Raw genomic sequence first — 20690 nt, forward strand, 5'->3', positions numbered from 1 at the left:
GTCGCACGTGCTCCTGCAGCGGGGCGAGAGGAGCCTCTGCTGCTCAGCTGGAGRAAAGCATTCCCTGCTGCCGTGCTCAGTGGCTTGGGAGGACACGGGAGATGCCAGCCCACGTGCACAAGTGCCTACGCCAYGCCGACTTCTGCTGCGTTCCTCCCTGAAAAGGGCACCCCCAGCTCCCTCCAGCAGGGTGCACGTGTGCAGGCCAGGAAACACTTTCTCATGGCAAATGCAGTCAGGCCTCATTTGGCCCAATCTGTTACTGCATTTGGCACCATCCTACAGATGCAAGCGGCCGTCTGCCTGAGAAAYGACGCCCTGCTGACACGTCCACTGGGCTCTCTCACACTGCCTGTTTTGCAGGTGGTATCACTCTCCAGACAGAGCACTGCCTGAGTTCCCAAGGCACATGAACCAGAATTCAAACTTTGGCTTTACATGTCTTATTYTAGGAGCCGGTGTTTCCAAAGTGGTATTAGCCACATAAATGTGCTCGGCCTTCCCAGGCCACTTTTACTAATTGGTACCCTATGTCCATGTCACACATACTTTATTTGTTACAAAATTTCTGTATTATGAAATCATGCACAAGAGGAATACCAACAAACAAAGGCTCTCCACTCACAGCCTATTTCACTCCTAATAGCCAAGACAGTGTGTGTCTATTTGAAGAAATCTATATTCAGTCATAAATCCCACATTCAGGTCCAGCACGGRATATGATTTGAAAGGATGGGCTTGYACCTTCACAAACTGCTGGTGCTGACAAAAGCACTGGCTGATGCCAGAAAGTCCAGTCGCACCCTCCACCCCCAGTTACACACGCCTGTGTGTTGTTTTGTGTCACCTCTAGCAGTTGTCTAACTTCTTGTTGCGCACTAGTGCAACAAACGAAACTGCACCCCAAAACTGGAGGTCCTAAATTCCTAAAGAGCCCTTACAAGAATTACTAAGAGCATCAGAAGGGAGAAGTGCACTGAAAAGGGGGCAAAGAGAATACCTGTCCTTGGTGATTCAGTTGTCTGAAACAGTTAAATATTGAAAAGATAAAGGATGAAGAAAAAGAAGACRGGAACAAAGAGAGCTGGAAGGTTGCTAACGTGGAGGTGGCTGTAATTTAGGTAACAATCTTACAGTAATAGCAGTGWGTTACTAAGAACATTCAAATCAAGCAAAAATGTCTCTAAAATCATTTCACTTTGATAAAGAACGATAAGAAGCCTGGTTGTTTTGTTCTGCACAGGATTAAGAGTCTTGCAGTACAGGCACTGGATCAGCTAYTGGGAGAAAGGCAGCTGCAGCCAGACAGAGACATTCGAAGGATTAACAAAAAGGGTGACGYGTTCCTGAAGGAAAGCTCTGGCTGGCAAAGAACAAATTAATTTCCTTACTGAATCCAAGCTGCCGTTAGTTCAAACCCAACATACTTGAAACCTATCGGATTTGCTTTTCTCTGGACACTTGTAGAACTGCTTCATGTTCACTCGCACAACACGGAGAAACCCTTTATTTATCCTAATAGACAGGGGTGTTTGGGTGGAATGAATGCACTTCTGCTGTACCTTCACGTAAATACACAGTCACTTCCTGGTAATAGGACAGCAGAAAAATCAGAGCAAAGGGGATTTAAATAAACAATAAACACATATATGAAAGCAATACCTTTAACTTACARATCTCCCTCAGTCAGAAGAAATATATATATATTTAAAAAAAAAAAACTACGTACACTCCATGCATGAATGCAGATAGATTCTTATAAGTCAAGAAGTCATTTTTTCTCTCATTTGGTGAAGCCTTGTTCTGTGTGCTATCACAACACCACATGCAAAATAAATTATGGTCCATTCAGTAAAACTGTGCTCCATTCCAAGCACGAACCAAACAAATAATCCAAACATTTAGTCTTTGGACCTTCTGCAAGTTGCGTGATGCTCTCTGTTGCCACCAATCCATCACTCTGGGGAAAGATCTGGCACTAATGGAACAAGACATTTCCTGTCAAACACGAAAATTCATCTATCGTTTAAACTTTCTAGATGAGGACTAAGCAGCAGGGAGGGATTAACCCCCTCAAGTGAAGCAATAAAACCTTCACRCTGGCCTAATAATATGCTGGGTGAGGGGAAGCCTTTGAAATCAGCTCCAGTGCTCCTGAAATTACTTCCTATTAGCTGTGATTTTATTCATGGTATCTTCACCCTGTGACTGTAGGTGCTTCTCCTAGGTATGAGGTAACTCTACAGACATTATCTGTACACAGATTCACATACTGTAGATGTGGATTTTCCATTAGGACTTCCAAAGATGACTGCTAATCACAGGATGCAGGGTATCTTGCACATGAAAGTCAAGCTGCTTTCTGTCACATTCCTAGGCCTGAGAGAGGCAGCTGGGAGGAATGAATGCTCAAGCTGTGCAAAAAGATTTTTTTTCTTTCAATTTCCTAGATTTCTTCCAAAATTTCCTGTTATTCTACTTYCTTTTCTCAACATCGCTCTCTATCTATCGCCTGATTTGAGTTCTTTTCCCTCTAGCTACTTATTTTGCAGTTCTTCTGGATTCCCTTCCCAACTTAAGTCATTCTGACAGTCCCACAGTTCCTGAATGCTCTTGACCTTCCTAATACAAATCTTTCTTTCTCCTGGAAACCCTCAAACACACTTTAACACATTTGCTTAAACACCTCATTTTGTGCTAAGACGAATAATCGGTAGTAGTAGGAGGAATGGCATTATAATTACAGTATGTACATAGCCTACTCTTTTATAGGGAAGGACAGAACTGTCACTGGAAACAGACCACTTGAACAGTTCAGGGAAGGCAGAGGAAACTGAGCAAGAACATAACCTTATACACAACCTAATACAGAAAAGAAAAATCACAGGAAGGATCTACCAYCCTTCTGGGGGTAGAACTGGAGAACTGGAGAGATGCTGTACGATGGATCGTGACTCAGCGAAGGACATGTTGACAGTTGATCTCAGAATCACAGCAACCTGGCAAGACGGTCTTTCGTTAATTTACTGTGCTAGTTTCAACGATGAGGTCAACAGATTGCCATCAGTTCTAAAACTGATTGGTCTTGCACAGAAACAGAAGCATTTGCCTGCAATAAATGCCCTAAACGTTGCACAGCTTTATCAGTTCCCATAGATATTACTATCACTATGTTCTTCACCTATATTGTCTTTTCAAGTATTCAGCAACCACGCTTCTTTACTGAACTGTACCAGATCTGTACGTCTGGTGTATCAACAGCAGACATAAACCCCCTTTCTCCAAATCTCTTTTCAAATGCAGTAGCTAGTACTGTCAAAAATGTGCATTAAATCTAGAAATGGGTCTTCTCTGTACACTCACAGCAATGGTCCTTAAACTTGAAGCACAAGCTACAAAACCCTCCCCCGTCTTTGCACCACACTGGAATTTGCATCTCCTGCTGGCCAATGGTGTTTCAGGCAAYGGAAAGCTCTGATGCATACACTTCACAGAAGTGACAAAAACTGTCAGCCCAAAGGAAAAATGCACCCCTGCAAATCAGATGCACGCTTATGTGAAGAGAGATGTTTATGTAGTAATAACGGAGTTAGCACAGCTTATGAAATTACTGCCTGTCAACTGAGATACAGCTGCTGAACCCACCTCCGTGCTAACTGGCTTTATGCCGCAGTCAGCACCAGCAGAAAGCCTACAGATGGCCTGTTACCATATCTCAGCTGACAAGCAGAAACTTTTAAAACACACTAACTTCATTTTCTGCAGTTGTGCAAAAACATCGGGAGAGCTACTGAAACATATTTCATCAGTGCTATATTTTTTTTGTCGCTTTGTGAAGGGCTCTGGCTTATAAATTAAGATGTAAGAGTATTACAACCCTAATTTTCTGTTAAGCAAAAATAAAGCCCTCTATTTCTGCAGCTGTTGGGATCTGTTGTGTCAGTAGACTGACTGTGCAAGGATACAGACAAAACCCTTTTCAAGTGGTTTGCTCATCACTGTGTCTTTGTACAGGGAAAACAAAGTAAGATTACTCTGATTAGACTAGAGGGACAGAAGGCAGTGACAACTGTAAAAGAGTTCCTTCACTTCTTGGTGTCTTTAATCACCAGTGACTCTTTTCACATCTAGTCACTACTTCAACCAGTCTAACAGCAAGCAGGAGCTTTCGGAGAATAACGTAACGTAATGTAACGTAACACACACCCTACATACAGCATGCTTACAGAGAACCAGCTCTGTGCAAAGTGCCTGCACCCCATGCACAGGCCACAAGGCAGTTCTGCTTTGTTTCGGTGATTCCCTCAAAAGTTAAACCTGACATAGCCCGRTCACACTAAAACGTTTTGCTATTTTTTGACAGTACAACTAATACAGCTTTAGAGCTTCTAAATCAGAACAAAAATCCTGCAAAGATATAACACTGTTCAAAACAAGCCTAAAAACAGTCAAGTTTGTTCAAGAAATAACAATGTGTTAACTCTACAAACAAACTTAATTTCATATCAGGTATCATGTGTTCATGCTACTCTAATTTTACATCAAATGAGACATTATCTGAACTCCCACATCTGCTATAAAGCCAACAAAAACTATTGCATGTGCTCTGGCTAATCAGACAGAAATGTAATCATATAACTAACACTCAATCCAGATGGGATTTGTCCTGTTCAGAGATCTGGCAGCACACAGATCTGGTATTAGCGAGAGCAGAACCCCACCTGGSTCTGGCACAGAAAGGTCTGTCAGGGAAAATCTGCGGTACTTTGAGAAGACTTCCCAGGCAAAAATATACATATGTCAGGTCACTTCTGAGTTTGCTCCAGAGCAAACTCAAAATTCCACCTACTCACAGAGAGATCGCCACATGAAAATCCCTCTATGTGAAACGAACTGCAACAGCGAGACACCACAGTGCAAAGAGTTAGAAAGTCAGTTCCCCCATCTTTCAGTAGCTTTTGGCTTTTTTGCTTTTGTAAATAAAGACCTCCTTTTTTATTTCCTAAAGAGCAAATCCAAGCTGGAGAATAAGCCAAAGACAAGGAAAAGGCCATTTCCACTCAAAAGATTTTGTGCCTAGTTCTCAGGTGTGTTAAGGATCTTTTGAAAATTCAGTCCAAGCCTCTGCTACAGTTTTTACAGAGACCAGTAATATTAACACCCTCTAATAAATGTCAACGTGAAAGCATAGCTTGGCTGGGTGGCTTGTCCAAGTCAACTGCAGAGCCTTATCAACTGGTTTTCTCTGAATCCTCTTTGTTCTGCTTGATCTAATTTTTAGATAGTGGAAGGAACAGGATGATTTGGATAGCAGTGTCAGTTGTCTTGAAGGGAGTGCAACATAAGCTTCTCCTAACATCACGCCAGCTGTCGATCAGGGTCGAAGGATTATGACTACTCCCTCCTGCCTTGAGTAGGTAAGGAGATAGCTTCCTATGAACACCCTCTCCAGCTCAAGTTCAGAGAGAAAGTGAAAGTCCTCTTACTCCAATGTAGGGACACTGTTTATATTCGYGAGTAATCATGGGCAGGCACAGCAGTTCTATAAACAGTATTCCTGAGCTTACATGCCCTTATTCAAGCTGCACTATCAAATCGGATGCTTGTGCCTACCTGAAAYCCATGTTTGCCTCTCCACCATGTGGTCAGTTCCTTTGGAGGCATATCAATAACAGATACAATGTCTCCCACCTGAAAAAGATTAGCAACATCAGTTACAGCTTGCAATGTGGGTAGGAAGAAAGCATAACTCAAATGAAAGCRTTCTTCTGTGCTGCATGAAATCACAAAGCTTGTGAGCAACAGCACCAATGCAGATCTTGAGACATCTGCCCTTGCAGAATCAAACTGCGAGGTAGAAGACTTACTGTATTACACAACCTACAGGATACAGCTGTTGTATCTATTCATAGGGAAATGACTCTCAAAAGCAGCAGGCTCTCTGCCAAAGGCTATGGAAGTGTTCTGACTAAACTGCAGCGATAGCACAAAACACTTTGGAAGATATTTTCAAGTAGCTGAAGTCATTTTTACTTCGTGCCATATATATATATATATATATATATATATATCTGTATGTATGCTCCTACATATGTCTGCTTGTTGCCTTTCATGGCAAAAAGTTAAGAGCTCTCTTTAACGTTCACAAGCTGACAAAGACTCCTCTTTATTAGAAAACGAACAGTGGAGAGGCGGTGTGATGTTACAGCAGCAGGAAGGAAAAAGATCAGTCTTAAGGAAGACAAAGCAGGTTTTCTGAAGCTTTACTCRTTCCAATCAAAACATAATACTGAAATAGTTCAAAAGGACATCAGCATATTCAATACTAAAATTGGTTTGATGGGAATCAAGGTCTGTGTGGACTGTACAAAAGAAAATGAGATAGGGAAGAACAAACGGGCAGAACCTAACCTAAGAGTGCAGCTACGTACGGTGAAAATTATTAACAGTGACGCCTTATTTTTACCTGATGTTTTGCCCTAATGGATCTCAAAGTGCTTCATAAAGAAGATAATACACCCCCATCTTGTAGACAGGGATAACTGAGACCCAGGTATGTGAAATGATTTGCTCAAGGGAACAGCAACAAACCAGTGGTGGAGAAAATTTCCATCTATGAAACCATGCTGTCACCACACTGCACAGAGCAGTGTGCTTCTCCTGAGCACTGAGAAGCAAACACTACGGTCAGCTACTTTCACAACTGTTTACTAGAAAATAACAATAGCTAAAATATAAAAAGACAGTGTGGATTAGGGAATAGAACACAATACTATGAAATAACTGATCGTATTCCACTTCTGCTCTGCTGAGGTTTCTCAGCACACAAACTTGGAAGGCAGCACATGCCGTTGTTTCCCCACTTGCATGCTATGCCTAATAGCAACTTGCCTGACTACCTGAGTGTTGCAAGGCCAAGTCAGCCTGCTGGCACAGGCTTGTGAGATTTATAAATGGGGAGTGCCATCTTAGTGCTTTTATTAAGATACTGACTAACAGCCTGTATCCTGTACTGTGGGCTTTTTAATTTGGAAGATGACATAYCCACATATCTTTCTGATTAGCTCCCTTCTTTTGTGTACACTAATAATCGTCTCAACTTTGAATTGGTAGCATTAGACTCACTTTTTACTTCCCATTCTGCATGCTAAGACTAGGATCATGAACACTCCTTGGGGCACTAACTGTTTTCATTTATACTTTTTTGTATAATACTATCAATACTCTATTTATGCTAACATTTTTATGCTAACATTGCACGTAAGCAAACAATCAGAGCATAAAACATTGCTTTCTGTGTAGGACAGACAAGAGAGTCAGATACTCAAGAGATTCCAGCGCCTGATCTTCAGTGACTTTGCTTCACAGCAGCTCCTATTCTGCATCAAGTAAGATATTCACAACAGTTTTGAATCATCACCTACCCTTTCAGCACTACATTCTTTGATAATCTGGTTCTTTACTCTTTCTGGGAGCAGAAGAACTTCAAATTGGTTTTAGACATGCACCTGCTTACGGAGCACAGGTTGTGTAAAACGGACCAATGAATAATTAAATTGGCGTGTCCACATACCCACATATGTAGAATGTCTTCCTGAACAGATTTAACACACATTTAATACACTGCACAACATGAGCTATGCAGCGTTTGCTGCTGCTCAGAGACCAGGCTAGAATACTTGGCAGTATCGGTTTAATCAGAAGATACTAATGCCAAGTAAAGCTGTATTTTAAAGATGACTGAACTCCTCTATCCAACCCAGTGCAAGTGTATTTGACTCTTCTAAGCTTAATCACGCAAAGCATTCTGAAAGTGCCTGAATATATTTCTGATGCACACACACACACACACACACTACACTCCTCTACATATGACAACAAGAAATGTTTAATTATTTACCTCAAAAGACAGTTCATCTGCTGCCTGAGCAATATATCTCTTAATAACGTGGGCAGCAGCGATAGCAGGGACATTAATGGATGATTCCTCATGGACTAGCAGGTGATTCCCCTTGTTATCAATCTGAAACAAAGAACATGGGAGATGGTGAGGCAGCTGAGGACAAGTGGCTCTGAGGATGCACTTTATTGGTGCTCATACACAGCAGAGATTTCAAGCTGATTCACAGAGACAGCACAGCCTGGGGGCGCCCTGAAGAGAACAGCATGCAGAAACACTGTATAGCACAGCATACATAGAAATGAAGAGAAGGACATCTCAAGGCATATTTCAGAAGGTCATATGTCCCCATCCACTTAACTGATAAGAAAAATGCTGTATTTGTGCATCTTTGTGTACAAACAGTAACGCGACAGTGAACGTTTACACCCCCCTTTAAAGCTGTATTGTTTTTCTTCTTTCTTTCACTTAAAATGACAGTATAAAAATAACTATAAAAAACCTCTCTACAAAGAGGAATTAATGTTCAAAGAGGCTCACTGAAGTACTGAGGTAACAAGATGACGATGTCAAACTGAAAACGAGCATCACATCACTTTCACCTTTCTCCCACTTTTTTTTTTTTTAAGAGAACACTTTTTTCACCATTTGCTGCAGTCATCAGCCTGCTTTCAAAAATCCCAGATTTTTGCATTCACATGAAATTTTGTAAGATACTCACTTAATGTAAAAATGTTAATCTGGAGAATTCAAATTGTACTGCAGCAATTTCACTGGCATGTGCAATTGCTCTGCTGTACTTCCACTGTGCTGCTGTAAATTCTGCATTTTCATTTGCCTCTATAAAATTCCTTTCCACCTTTTTGCTGAGAAGGTTTCCAAGATATGTCTCAGTCCCAAGGATTTTAGGGTGGGGAGCACATGAGTGGTGAAAATGGCAGGAAAAGGCACTCAATCCTTATCAAGAGCATTTAAAGAAGCTTTGTAACAGTCTAGTAACAGTTTGGTCTATTCCTGGTGTAATGCACCAATGTCATCAGGCATTGGGAAGACGCACACATTTATACCCAGACCAACCAGTAGCTGCACAGGTGGCCTTCATCACTTAGCCCCATTCTTCCTCCACTCTCTTCCCAACAAGGTCTATTGTTTAAGATGGTTCAAGACCATTAACAGAGTAACCAAAGCTACAGCTGCAATTCACAATATACARATAGTACCACTGCAAGCACAGCACGAGCTCTGTTGAACAGTTTGACAGCRATGGCAAATGGGAGCAGATAATATTTCTTGTTTCTATACAGCAATTACAAGAAAAAATAAAAAAAAACAGGACAGACTAACACCATAAGGGAGTCAGCTCCACCGGTTTAGGAATCTTGCCATGCTTGCAATATTCCCCCGCCAAAAAAGGGCATATAAATGYGTGCATTTCCTTCAACCTCTTACTTAGAGACCTTGGCCATGGACTAGGTTTGTCCAGGTGTCCATCAAGCCAATCACTGCTTYACTAGACTTGCCATCTTTTTCTTCTTCATGAACATCAGAAAAACGGCATTTTGCAGTGACAAAATCCAAGCAAGAGGAGAAAAAAGCTCCCATATTGTGAACATGGGATCYGAGTCTGTTTATTCTGTACCTTTTGTGCCCATCTACACGTCTGCAACAGGGAAATAAAGCTTTCAGGGCAGGATTTCAGTGGCAACAATAGATCTAGAAGGATTAGACCTCTCTYTGCAAAGGCAGAAGAAGGAGCACATGTGCACCTTGCTCTGCTGGMAAGGGTCAGGAAACAGAACAATCTGAGCTCCAAACTGTACCTCCATCCATGTGAGGGCTGGCCCACAGTTTATCTTGTTGCCCGCGATGGCTGAGAGGCGTGACAGGTAAGCCATCAGCATCTGGGTGACAAGCTGGAACAGAAAAGAGAGCAGATCAAGCATTTTTTCAGATGACATGTCGTAGTTTGGAGATGCTTCTTCAAAACTACCACAGATTATCTGTTGGTATAGTTACAGAAATATATTTCCTTTTGCACAGAATATGGAGGAGGGCGAACTACATACAGTATTGCAATAATTATGCAAAAGAATGTGTAAAGAAGCAGTTCCCTGTGAAGGTAATAATGTCATTCTTATAAGATATGTAGATTTTTAGTAATTTTCCTTGTCAAGGGACCTTAAATCTGAAGCCCTCCTCTCATCATGAATTTCCCATACAAACAAATCATTCATATTATGACCATCAAACACATCTGAGAACCATTTACTGAAACAAAACACAGGCTGCCAATTTCATCCACTTGTAAACACTTCAGAATGTGGCAACTCAGACTGGCCCCCCTAGGCAAAAGAGCAATCTTTCAAATAACAGAAGAATAGCAATGTTCCTTCTACAAGAGCAAGCTTGCTTTAACAGAAGGGAACCTACTGAGGTCTTTCCAAAGCTTCACYGACAACATTACAAAGCAATATTGCAGCCCAGACTCTGCAGGACTGTTTGAAACACTGTTTTCCTCAAACATTTGTTCAAATTTGGCCAATTCAAAACAAGAAATTATAGCATATGAGACACCACACAGCTGCAGAATTAGATTCCACAGAGCAGTAGATATGTTTAAGATCTCTGCATCTTCTCTGTTTTCAGATATAATACAAGTAKTCAGCCTTATGCAATAAAGTACATACTAAATGTATTTGATCAGCTGTGCAAATGMAGATTTAAGAGGCAGAAATGTCTAAAATAAAGCAAACAACAACAACAAAAAAAAATCTGAGGAACTAATTATCCTGGATTTTGTTTGTCTAACTTAAGCGACTAACAACTTTAAATTCTCTTCAGAAATAACCTGCACTGAACACAAAGCAACTAATAAATCAGATTCTCTGATGAGCTATGAGACAGCAGTATCGACTCTGTCCAGTGGCAAAAGCTCTGCAGACTTCAGTGGGGCACCGATTTCAGCCTCCGTGTGCTGTTCCAAGGAATCAATCCTCACCCAGCTGGCACTGAGCACAGATCCTGATTTATAGATCCTGGATGGATCCTGCTTTGAGTGCCTCGAATGGCCTCAATTTTCCAATTCCCCTTTTCAACTACACATCTCGTGGGCTGGCAACATTGGCCTTTCATCACAGCAGGTGAAGATTTTTCTGTGTTTGTGCCTGCTAGTAGGGGGCAAATACGCAACTACAGGGCCCAGAGATAAGTGACCTGTGAAACGAAGCAACGGGCACTGTCCATCACTGTGACACATGCTCTTCTCACTGACAGACTGAGGTCTAACARAGGCTGTTTTGTTATGCTCTACCGGCTCAAATAACCTTCCGCAGCCTCTCGTTACACCGCTTCCCTCTCCCTGTCTTCCAAAATGATGCAGTGAAGATGCACCTGCTACTTCCCTGAAGATCATTTTGGACATCCTCCAAATCATCAACAGCAAAGAAGCTTCAAGAAGTCTACCTTACCACACTCCCAGTGAAGACGGTTTGTCAAGAAATGACTGGGACCTTGCACCCATTGAGGAAAAACACTCTTTAATTCTTTTAAAAACCTTTTAAAGATCATACTAACGCAAACGCTTTCTGAAACAAGCTTCAGGAACTCTTGGTTTATAAATATTCCAAATGGTTTTTCCTCTTGCAGTGCTGCAGTCCCTGAACACATCGATTTCCTAGGAATGTTAAGTTGCTAAAAACAACTCAGCAAATATCCACACCATCAAAAAAGTTTCCAATGACGTTAACAAAATTCTTATTTAAGGTATTGACAACAGAGCTTCTTTCTTGATACTCTCTCTAATCATCTCAAATTCAGTAACACATCAATTGATATGACCTGGCAGGGCATTTCTGTTTAAACCACTGAAATTAAGAGTAGAAAACACTTACTGATTTTATTATTTCTAATCCCTTTCCAAATCTAACCCAGGACACAGTAAAACTACTTTGTACATCCTCAGAAAATATCTCCCATTCACTTGCTGGTGACTCTGTGTTTTAACTGCTTATTGAGCTAATAATTTACCTCTGGACTGTCCTTCAGGGCATCGGAGCGGGGTAGCTCTGACAGCTGGGAGAAACGTCGGTCATAAATACATAGGTGAAGATGTTTATCAAGTACTCTGAAATCTTCATAACTCCGCTTCACAATCCAGCTCCTCCCCTGCATAAACAGAAAACACCATCACATTTTTATCACACTTTTCACCAATTCTGTTTAGCTGAGGAAAATGACAATTCTTGCAGAAGTAACATAGAGATCTGGCAAAACAYGTAAGAGTGATGAAAATGCCTCAATAATATTTTCATGTTTTAATTTGTAGACAGCTATTCATGTTCCACCCAGCTGTTATGCTCTTGCTTCAATCATGTAACACCAGGTCTAGATGTGGCCCGGCAGCTGAAGAGGAGAACTGTCCCAAACTTCCACCTGCCTAACAAAGATCTGGTAGCATTTTCATTCACAACATGTCTGTGCACAAATATAAATCATAAAAYGGTTGTATAAATAGCTTGAAGTTAGCTTCTACATAGATACAACAATACACCAACAAGGGATCTGCAGGCAGGATTGGAGCTTGCAATATTCCTATCATGCACTCCAGGCAAATCTTCAGCTGAAGGGGAGGGGGGAAGCACAAAACCCTATGATGAATAACACTGGCTGAAAATTTACTCCAGAGTGCTTATCACTTGCCCGATTAAAAATATTGACAAGATACATACTGCTTCGGGGGACGGGAAGAGACCATGGCAGCCCAGCATCATTTACACTGCGAAGCCTTTAATATCTAACGACTTCTTCTAAATGCTTCATGGCCTATTACAATCAATAAAAACTGCCGTAACATGCAGCAGCTCCCAGTCAAAGCACTGGATGAACAGTTATTCATCTTCTCAACGCTCTCACGCAGTCCCTACGATGATACTTAGCAGTGACCACGGACCTCCGCAAAGCTTCCTCATCCTCTGCTTCAAGTGCAAAGCGCTTCTCCAATCTTTCTCTCCTCAAAACAGCAGCACAGCTGCGTTAAAGAAAAAAGCGCGCCGCTATCGGCAGTACACGCTCTGTTCGCGCTCCCCACGCGGCTCTCTCCCGAGGGATCTGCTGAGAACGGCAGCAGAGCACGCGAGAGGCGCGAGCGGGGCCGCAGGAGGCCGGGGCGGGCGCCGAACTGCCCCGGCTTACGCAGCGACTCAAAGCTGGGCCAAGGGCTAGAACCGGCGAGCGAGGGCGGCGGGCAGCCGGCGCAGGCACCAGCGAGGCACGCGGTGCAGGGGGCAGCACGGCCCGACTTCAGCTTTCCCTGCAAAAACTGATTATCTGCAGGACGCGTTTGGGATCCGCCACGCGCGGCTCGGGGAGCGCTGGCCTTGACRCCCTCCCCGCCGGGCGCACGAACGTGCCGCCAGCCCCGGCTTCCCAGGCACCTTCTGCCRCGGTCTGCTCTGCTTTATTTACCAGAAAGGTTTTAAGTACCACTTTTATATGAATATCTAAAGCTTCCAAGGCAATTGTAAAAGCAAATCCCATAAGCTACTAGGTATTGAGCTACTTAGCTACAAGCTAGTACTAGCTATATTCTGTCAAATTAATTTAAGACAACTCCAGGCTGTGCACTGTGCCCATAGACTCTGCCTTCATATCACCAGAAACCATCTATACTTCACGAGCCTAAAGAGATTTCCTATTAGCTTCACTTAGGGCACACACGCTCTGCAATATCCACCAGTTATGCCATCTTATTTTTGCAGGAGAAGAACAAGAGGAGGAGTGCCAATCTATTTACCTTCTAAAAGAGAAAAGCTTTTCCTGTTTCATGATCTTTTGCAATCAAGCGGCTCTTGCTGTCTTGTTAAGTTGCCACTGTGACCTTCAGCTGAGTAAGATTCAGTCAACACCATAAGAAACAGCGGACTGAGAAATCACTGCACTGTTTTATTTGCTTCTACCTGCTGCATTTAACGGGCCATTGCAACAGTCTCGTACGCTACCCAGCGAAGAACAAATCTCTGTGAAATCATCACAACCCTGTCACTAACGTCAATTCTTCCATGCTGTCCTGACCTTAAACGCTGSATAGTTACAGACATGCGGCCTCTCTCCAGTATAAATCAAGACAGTAAGGGAGACGTTCACAAGACAGCCAGAGCTGGGGTCGGCGAACCCCTGCTCCGCGTGGCACGAAGAGCCGTGGAAAGCCCAGCTTACTTAAACAGCGTTTTACTTGCTTTCGCTGAACTCGCTCCTACAAGAACACAGCAACTTGGCTACCGGGAGTCGCGAGGGAACTCGACTGAGGAGCAGGGCCAGCCTACCCGGCGAGAGCAGCCCCTGCTCCTCGCGGAGGCCCTCGCTGCGCCGCGCGTCAGCCGGAGCCGTCCCCGAGCCACCGCTCGTTTTCCCCGGAACGGCCGCGGTTCTGCAGCTGCTGAGCCGCCGCGGCGGAAGCGGCGGCCTCGCGCGCCGGGGTGCCGCGCGGGCCGGAGGAGCCCCCGGCCGTTCGCGGGCAAGCGAGCCCCCGGCCCGCCGTCACCGGGGACCCGCTTGTGCAAATGGGGCTGCGTGCCGTGCAAACGGCACGTGCGAACACCAAACGCAGTCTCAAAGCACGGTAACACAGATTTTACCGATAGCCTAAATGCAAATATTTCCTCGTACTCTCCCGTTTTAAGGGTGGAATAAATAACAAAAAGGAAGCATGCAAACTTTTGGTTGTTTTAACAGTGTTAAGCTAAGTTTTTGCAGAACTGGAGCTTAGGTGATAAAGTTTTAAGCAAAAGGTAAGACAGCCACATTTACACAGCATGCAATTACCTTCACTAGAAGGAATTATTGCAGCTGTCGAGGAAGGAATCGGATGATATTTAGTGCCTCCAGTCAAATCTCCACTCCAAATCACAACAAAGTAAATTCTAAYTTCTCTCAGCCAGTTTTCCAGAGTTGTGTGGCAAAAGTAGCGTAAGCAACAAYGACCTCATACAATATCAAACCTATTACACTGTTTCACTATAGCAATATAAAAATCAGACATTTTATTCCCGTTTCCTGTAGAATTCTAAAGTGCCAGAAGGGTTTTGCAAAAGCTTTTAATTTTTTTTAGAGAGTTAATAAMGTAGCAAAAGCAAGAAAGTTGCAACTAAGTCAACATCATTTTGTCAAGTTCATGTTTGCAACTGTGTGTTTTACAGCAAAGCTAAACATTATGAGTGCCTCACRCACGTAATATCCATAAAGCAAAAACATCATCTTTGCATTTTTAACAAATTCTACAAACTGCTGCTCAGTATCAGTTTGTGATCAGCCTCCAGCATTCCCGTTGCCAGATCTCACTATCGCATTTCCTTGCTTTAATAATTGATGCTCCTGATTTAAACAAGCACACGCTAAAGTCCCATCAGTTTCAACRGCACATACRGATACAGGTAAAGTTAAGCACRCRATCAAATGATTTCCTGAATTCAGAYCTTCAATTACAAACTCGAGAATGACAAATTTCATATAGATAAAAAAAACTTAAGTCTCACATGAAGATTTCAATTATGTCACAATATAGAGTTAAATCATCTTTAAAAAATAAATAAAGAAAAAAACCACCAAAACCTCTCGAACAAAAGTCAAAATATGTTTTGGAATTTCATTTATCAGAAGTGTTTTGAATGACAAGCATCATGACAGTTATGGAATTTCTCAAAAAACAGGAAAACTGGATTTGTTCCCACTCTTATTACAATCTCATCTTCCATTTTCCCTCACTTTAGCAAGCTGCGTGGGCCTGAACATTGCAGGAAAGATGGGTGAGATTTCAGCACATTGCACAGAGCTTCTTACTTCTTTCCCACTATCAAAGCAAGAAGAAATGTCATGCTAAAAAAATGATTAGCAATTACTGAACTGATGATTTAATTTCCACCGAGCCCGAGATTCGAACCTTCCATTAGTAAAACCACCACACTGCGATCACAGATCATAAAAAAGCTGCACATCACAGGAGACAGACTCAGAACCGCAGCTCCGCGGCCAATATTTTGAGCTCGGCTGCTCCAAAGGCCTGGGGAGGACGACACGGAGCCGCAGCCAGGAGAAGCTGACACATCCCCTTACCGCCAGCCCGCCCCGCGGTGCTTCCGCTGCGCGGCAGCTTCTCGCCCCCTTCCCCTTCTTCCCAAGCCCCGAACACACAGCACGAGAGCTGCAGCTTAGCGACGGCTTGTTTCACTGCTGACGGAACGACGTTACTTATTGCAGTACTGTTTGGTTACTGTCGCACTGGGAAAAGCAAATTGAAGAGGAAGGCTTCTGCAAACATCCTCTCCGTTTTCATTCCCATAGTTAAAAAAAGCACCTCTGCTCCATCATTTCTCAAACCACGCAACTGACCACTACAAAAAGCTTACTCATTTCCAAGCGGGGCTCCTGTAAGCTCAAGGCCAATTACGTACGGGAATAGTTTTGCACGGACTTGATCGTCCTCGCTTGGGATCTGGCAAGCGGCAGCGCTTCCCCGGCGCGAGCAGCAACCGGCCTGCTCAGGCGCCCAGCTAGCGCAGGTTTGGCTGTTATCGCTAACTGCAATATGATCAATTAAGAAAACAGATACGCTCAAGTCGTATAAATAGATTTACAAATCTCCTCTCCCTATTATGTAAGGAAAAGTCAAATATTAAGTTTCCAGCTAAATGTGTCGAAAGCTGTCCAGAGAGGACTCCTCTGCTGTCCGYCAATGCGTCTTCAAGGCTGTCAGGGTGCTACTGAGTTCCATCACGCACAACTTTCCTGTCCCACGGTCTGAGCTTGTTTTCTCTGTAGCATCTATGATTTATTTATTTTAAGACAGGGATAGACCTTTCTTTTCTGGTTCAAAAGCTCAGTGCCTGAGAGAAATCAGATGGATGCTCTCATGAACCTTACCAGTCCACACGGAGATCGAGACCAGAAAATGAGATGAAAGTATATAGCAAAAGTCACTTCAGTTTGACCCGATAGTAAGAAAACACTGAGTATTAAATAGCTGGAAAAACGCCAGCATCCACCAGGAGAGTTTAACTCTGCCATGTGGGTGACTTTTACAGCTGTCTGGGTCTTAGGTTCTGTATGTTATTCTAGCCTGACCCTTCAGCCCTTTTTTATTACAAATCACACTGGAAAATGGCTTAGAAATTTAGTCAAAACAGAGAACAGGCTTGATAAAATCCACCACTTACAGCTTACCCAGGAAGTGTTTTTAGCTGGTGCTGTAGGTGGATTTATCTAGGCTTAAGTCTGTTTACCAAAATGTCTCGGATGATTTCACGCTTTCTAGTGTATTATTACGACTTTAGGGAAATTATAAAACTCTGAAACTTGAAAGGAGTTTGCATTAAAGCAAAATAAGGCTACTTTACCTCTGAATGAAAGTATTCACTCAGCAGTTTAAGGCGTTTTGGCTAGCAYGCTTCCAGCTCACACCCTGAGGGCATGGACTCACTTTCATCGCTCCCAGCACCACCCCTGGACAGGAGTTCGCTGCCTCCTTCCCCCCGCCACAGGAAGGCGACGCTTGCAGTAGGGCTCTTCCTGAAGCTAGAAGACAACCACCTTAGCTTAACTGCACTGCTGAAGGCAGGTGGGGGTCAGGGGCAGAGCTGGGCAGCGCTGAGCGCCGGGGGCAGTAACAGCCAGAGCCAGCCCAGCTAGATCGAGAAGATGATGYGTGTTCGCTTCTGGAGCTGACTTGGCTTCGAAGATACTGTGAGCAGCCTGTAGCTCGATTCCCATTCCGCTGTCAGGCAGCTGCACATACTTATGTTGAGGAGGAAGAAAAACACACACGGGGAGGAGGGAGCTTTAAATAAGGTGAGAATGATGGCAGCACTAAAACTTCAGGCCTCCACCTGGAGTCACAGGAAACGGCCTCGTGAGGGAACGTGCACCGGGCCAGGCTGCGAGAGGCAGAAGGCACCGGAGAAAGCTGGAGTATTTCTGAGGTGAATCCTCAACAGCCTTTTTCCATAGGAGAAACAGCTCTTTTCATATTAAGTAGCAGTTTATTATCAATTAATTGCAATCAGCGGGAAAAGAAAGATTTCGATGGAAATCACTGCAGTTTCTCTTTTCTGCCCTAAAAATCGGACCTCCTCGCTCTCCCCGACCCCACCCAAGGCAGCCCCAGGCTCGGCCACCACGACACCAGCGTCACTCCCAGCCGCTTCTGCGAACGCACCACGACCAGAGAGACACGGATTTCTGGGTGCTAAGCCGAACCGAGCCACGACTTTCGGTGGCTTCTCCATCACCCCAAACGAGAAGCTTTGCCACAAACATCCAGACRGCAGCCAAAAATTTGGCTCAGGCTTTGGTGGTGGCAATTCTTTTTGTACAGGYACAGAGAAATAAGAGCACGCTAAGAGGACCTAACACAAACACACTATGCATACAGCATCGAAAATTGTACCAACCGGTGCTCCCAGCCCAAGCAAGCCTGTTTCTGAGCAGTGCTCTTGGATCCTGAAACAGGATTTTCATCTCTCAACATCTGATTGAAATTCCCTTCTCCCTCTGCACGTCGTGATTTAAACAACTTCGTATCAATCATCTCTTCAGTAAAATTATGGAGTCAGAGCGGCGGGTCGCCGGCCGCTTCTCTACACTTCACTAAATCGAAGTCATAACCCAACACGAGCTTAGAGCCGCAAAGGAAATACTTCAAAGCCGCTACCGAGACCCACTGCGAAGGAACGGGAACTCGACTTCTGCCACCCGACAGGCAGCAAGACAATGACTAAATTCCTGCGTATTTTCCAGAACATCATATGGACACTATCATTGCGCACAGATACTATCATTGCACTGATTTAAATGCAGTAATGGCTTTTCCCAGTCTGCGCCCCAAATGCGCTATAATCTACTCAGCACTTAACCACAGAGGAAAAACAATGTTTCATGAAAGTAAGCAAGTAGGGCTATCCTTTAAAACAAAGCAAAACAAACAAAAAAACCTTTGAAAATGACTTGCCTGAGGTCAGCTATAGAGACAGTAGCTTAGACAGATATAGAACTCAATTTTCTTGAGTTTTTTTTCAGCAGGATTTTTTTTTTATAGATTTTTGGGTATTTTTTTAAGTGATCAAAGCACAGAAGCATGTTTTTGCTAAAACTAATTGCCTTGGAGAAAAGATTTTGTAGCTTCAAACCCAAGAAACTTGGCAGGGGGGAGGAAACAAAAAAAAAAAAAAAAAGCAAAGCAATTATGGCTGCTAAGCACTAACAGCATACATGTCTACCACATCATTTACAAAAACAAAAACTTAGAAGCCCGGAAATAATTGAAAACATGGTGTATCTAACACTGCTTCCATTAGAAACCCATTTATTTTGGCACCACAGAAAAAAAAGCAGAAAAAAAATAAAATATTTGAAAAATACCACTGACGTCCTAAGCGCTGCCCGGCTGGGCCAGGCCGGTGGCCCGGCGCTGCCCCGGACGGCGGCGGCAGCGGATGCTCCCTTGGGAGGGAGCACGGCGCGCGAGCTCTCCTGCAGGCCCTTTCCCGCAGGCGGCTCTGTCGCTGGGGGTGGCACAGGGTCCCCCCGCCGCGAACCGCTGCAGGAGCCGTCCCACGGGAGAGCAGCGGCTCCTCCAGGAGCAGCGGGGGCTCTTCTGCAGAGCGCAGCGTAGGTGCGGCTACTCTGGGATCGGTAGGTAGGCTCCTCAGGACGAAACCTGGTTATTCCTGGTATTCTGTATTGTGCCTAACACATTTCGAAGGTATAACAAACAGAAATACGGGTGCAGCAAAGCACCCAGCTGCTTCTGAGAAGGTGCTGTAAAACTCAGGGTGGAGGTTATTAAATAGGTCAGAGAGCCTCACTAGCAGGCAGGTGTTTTGAGGATGTAGATAACCTCAACTCAAAGAAGGAGGGCAGAAGTGTGGAACGTTATTTAGAAAGCACAAAAAACACAGGAAACTTTAGAGGAGTTTTGTAACAGAACTGGAGCTGTAGCCAAAATGGAAAAATAGCTGCTTTTTTGGCAGCTGCATGCACAAATTTTAAAAAGGAACATTGAAGAGTGGTGTCAAGATTTAAGAGATGAAACGTTCAAGGCAGGTGATCTTTAATACCAAATACCCTTAATGAGGTCTTTTACAAATGTAAATCAAAATTTAAAATAAATACAGTATTTCCAAAACCACAAATCAGGTAAAAAAATGCATCATTAAAAATCAGTTCCTTCTTTCTTATTTGTCAAAGCCTAGGCCCTTGATTGCAAACTCGCTCCACAGTATCTTACTATATTAGTTTGCAATCCTGCTTAATTCCGGCACCCCACAGCCTGTCTGCACGTTCGCAGCTTTTAAAGCTCGGAAAGCTCTCAGCTCCTGCCAGGGAGGGGGAGAGCTCGGGAACTCACAGCCCCTCCAAGATGAACTGAGTCTTCCTTGTTTTGCAGTTCCACGTGTAAACCTTGCTCCGTGAGCTGGGAACTCTCGGTGCTTGCTGAACTAGGTCAGTTTATTATGGGTTACACAACACAGGGACATGCAATACCTGCTGCATGGTTTTAACAAAGCTGGGGCACAAACCCACACTGTAACAATGAGAAACCCCTAACAAATACACAGATTTAAGGAAGGAGCTCAATCATGTTTCCTCTGAGAATTCTGTCACTGACTTCCCTAAAAAAACTACATAGGACTGAAGTAATTTTAAATATCTTCCTCACTATAAAAATCTATTTATTTTTTGGTACAGAACTTTGGAAGATGTAATAAGCAGCGCAGAAGTCCTGCCTCAAAGGTCATTTAGC

At 43.6% G+C, this 20690-nt stretch overlaps 1 protein-coding gene across 3 annotated transcripts in view; it reads right to left on the reverse strand.

Moving 5' to 3' along the window:
• The window catches only part of ARHGAP32 (Rho GTPase activating protein 32), a 193947-nt gene that overhangs the window by 68277 nt on the left and 104980 nt on the right, over positions 1 to 20690 (reverse strand). For all 3 annotated transcript variants that reach the window (XM_085316757.1, XM_085316756.1, XM_085316755.1), the window contains 4 exons: positions 11927 to 12064; positions 9721 to 9813; positions 7901 to 8023; positions 5614 to 5691 (listed from right to left, as the gene is read on the reverse strand). In XM_085316757.1, coding sequence (XP_085172883.1) covers positions 5614 to 5691; positions 7901 to 8023; positions 9721 to 9813; positions 11927 to 12064 — 432 coding nt within the window. The remainder of the gene's footprint in view (positions 1 to 5613; positions 5692 to 7900; positions 8024 to 9720; positions 9814 to 11926; positions 12065 to 20690) is intronic.

This window comes from Rhea americana, unplaced genomic scaffold (genome assembly GCF_003343005.1).
Source record: "Rhea americana isolate MKP2758 unplaced genomic scaffold, rheAme1 scaffold_48, whole genome shotgun sequence".
Lineage (NCBI taxonomy): Eukaryota > Metazoa > Chordata > Aves > Rheiformes > Rheidae > Rhea > Rhea americana.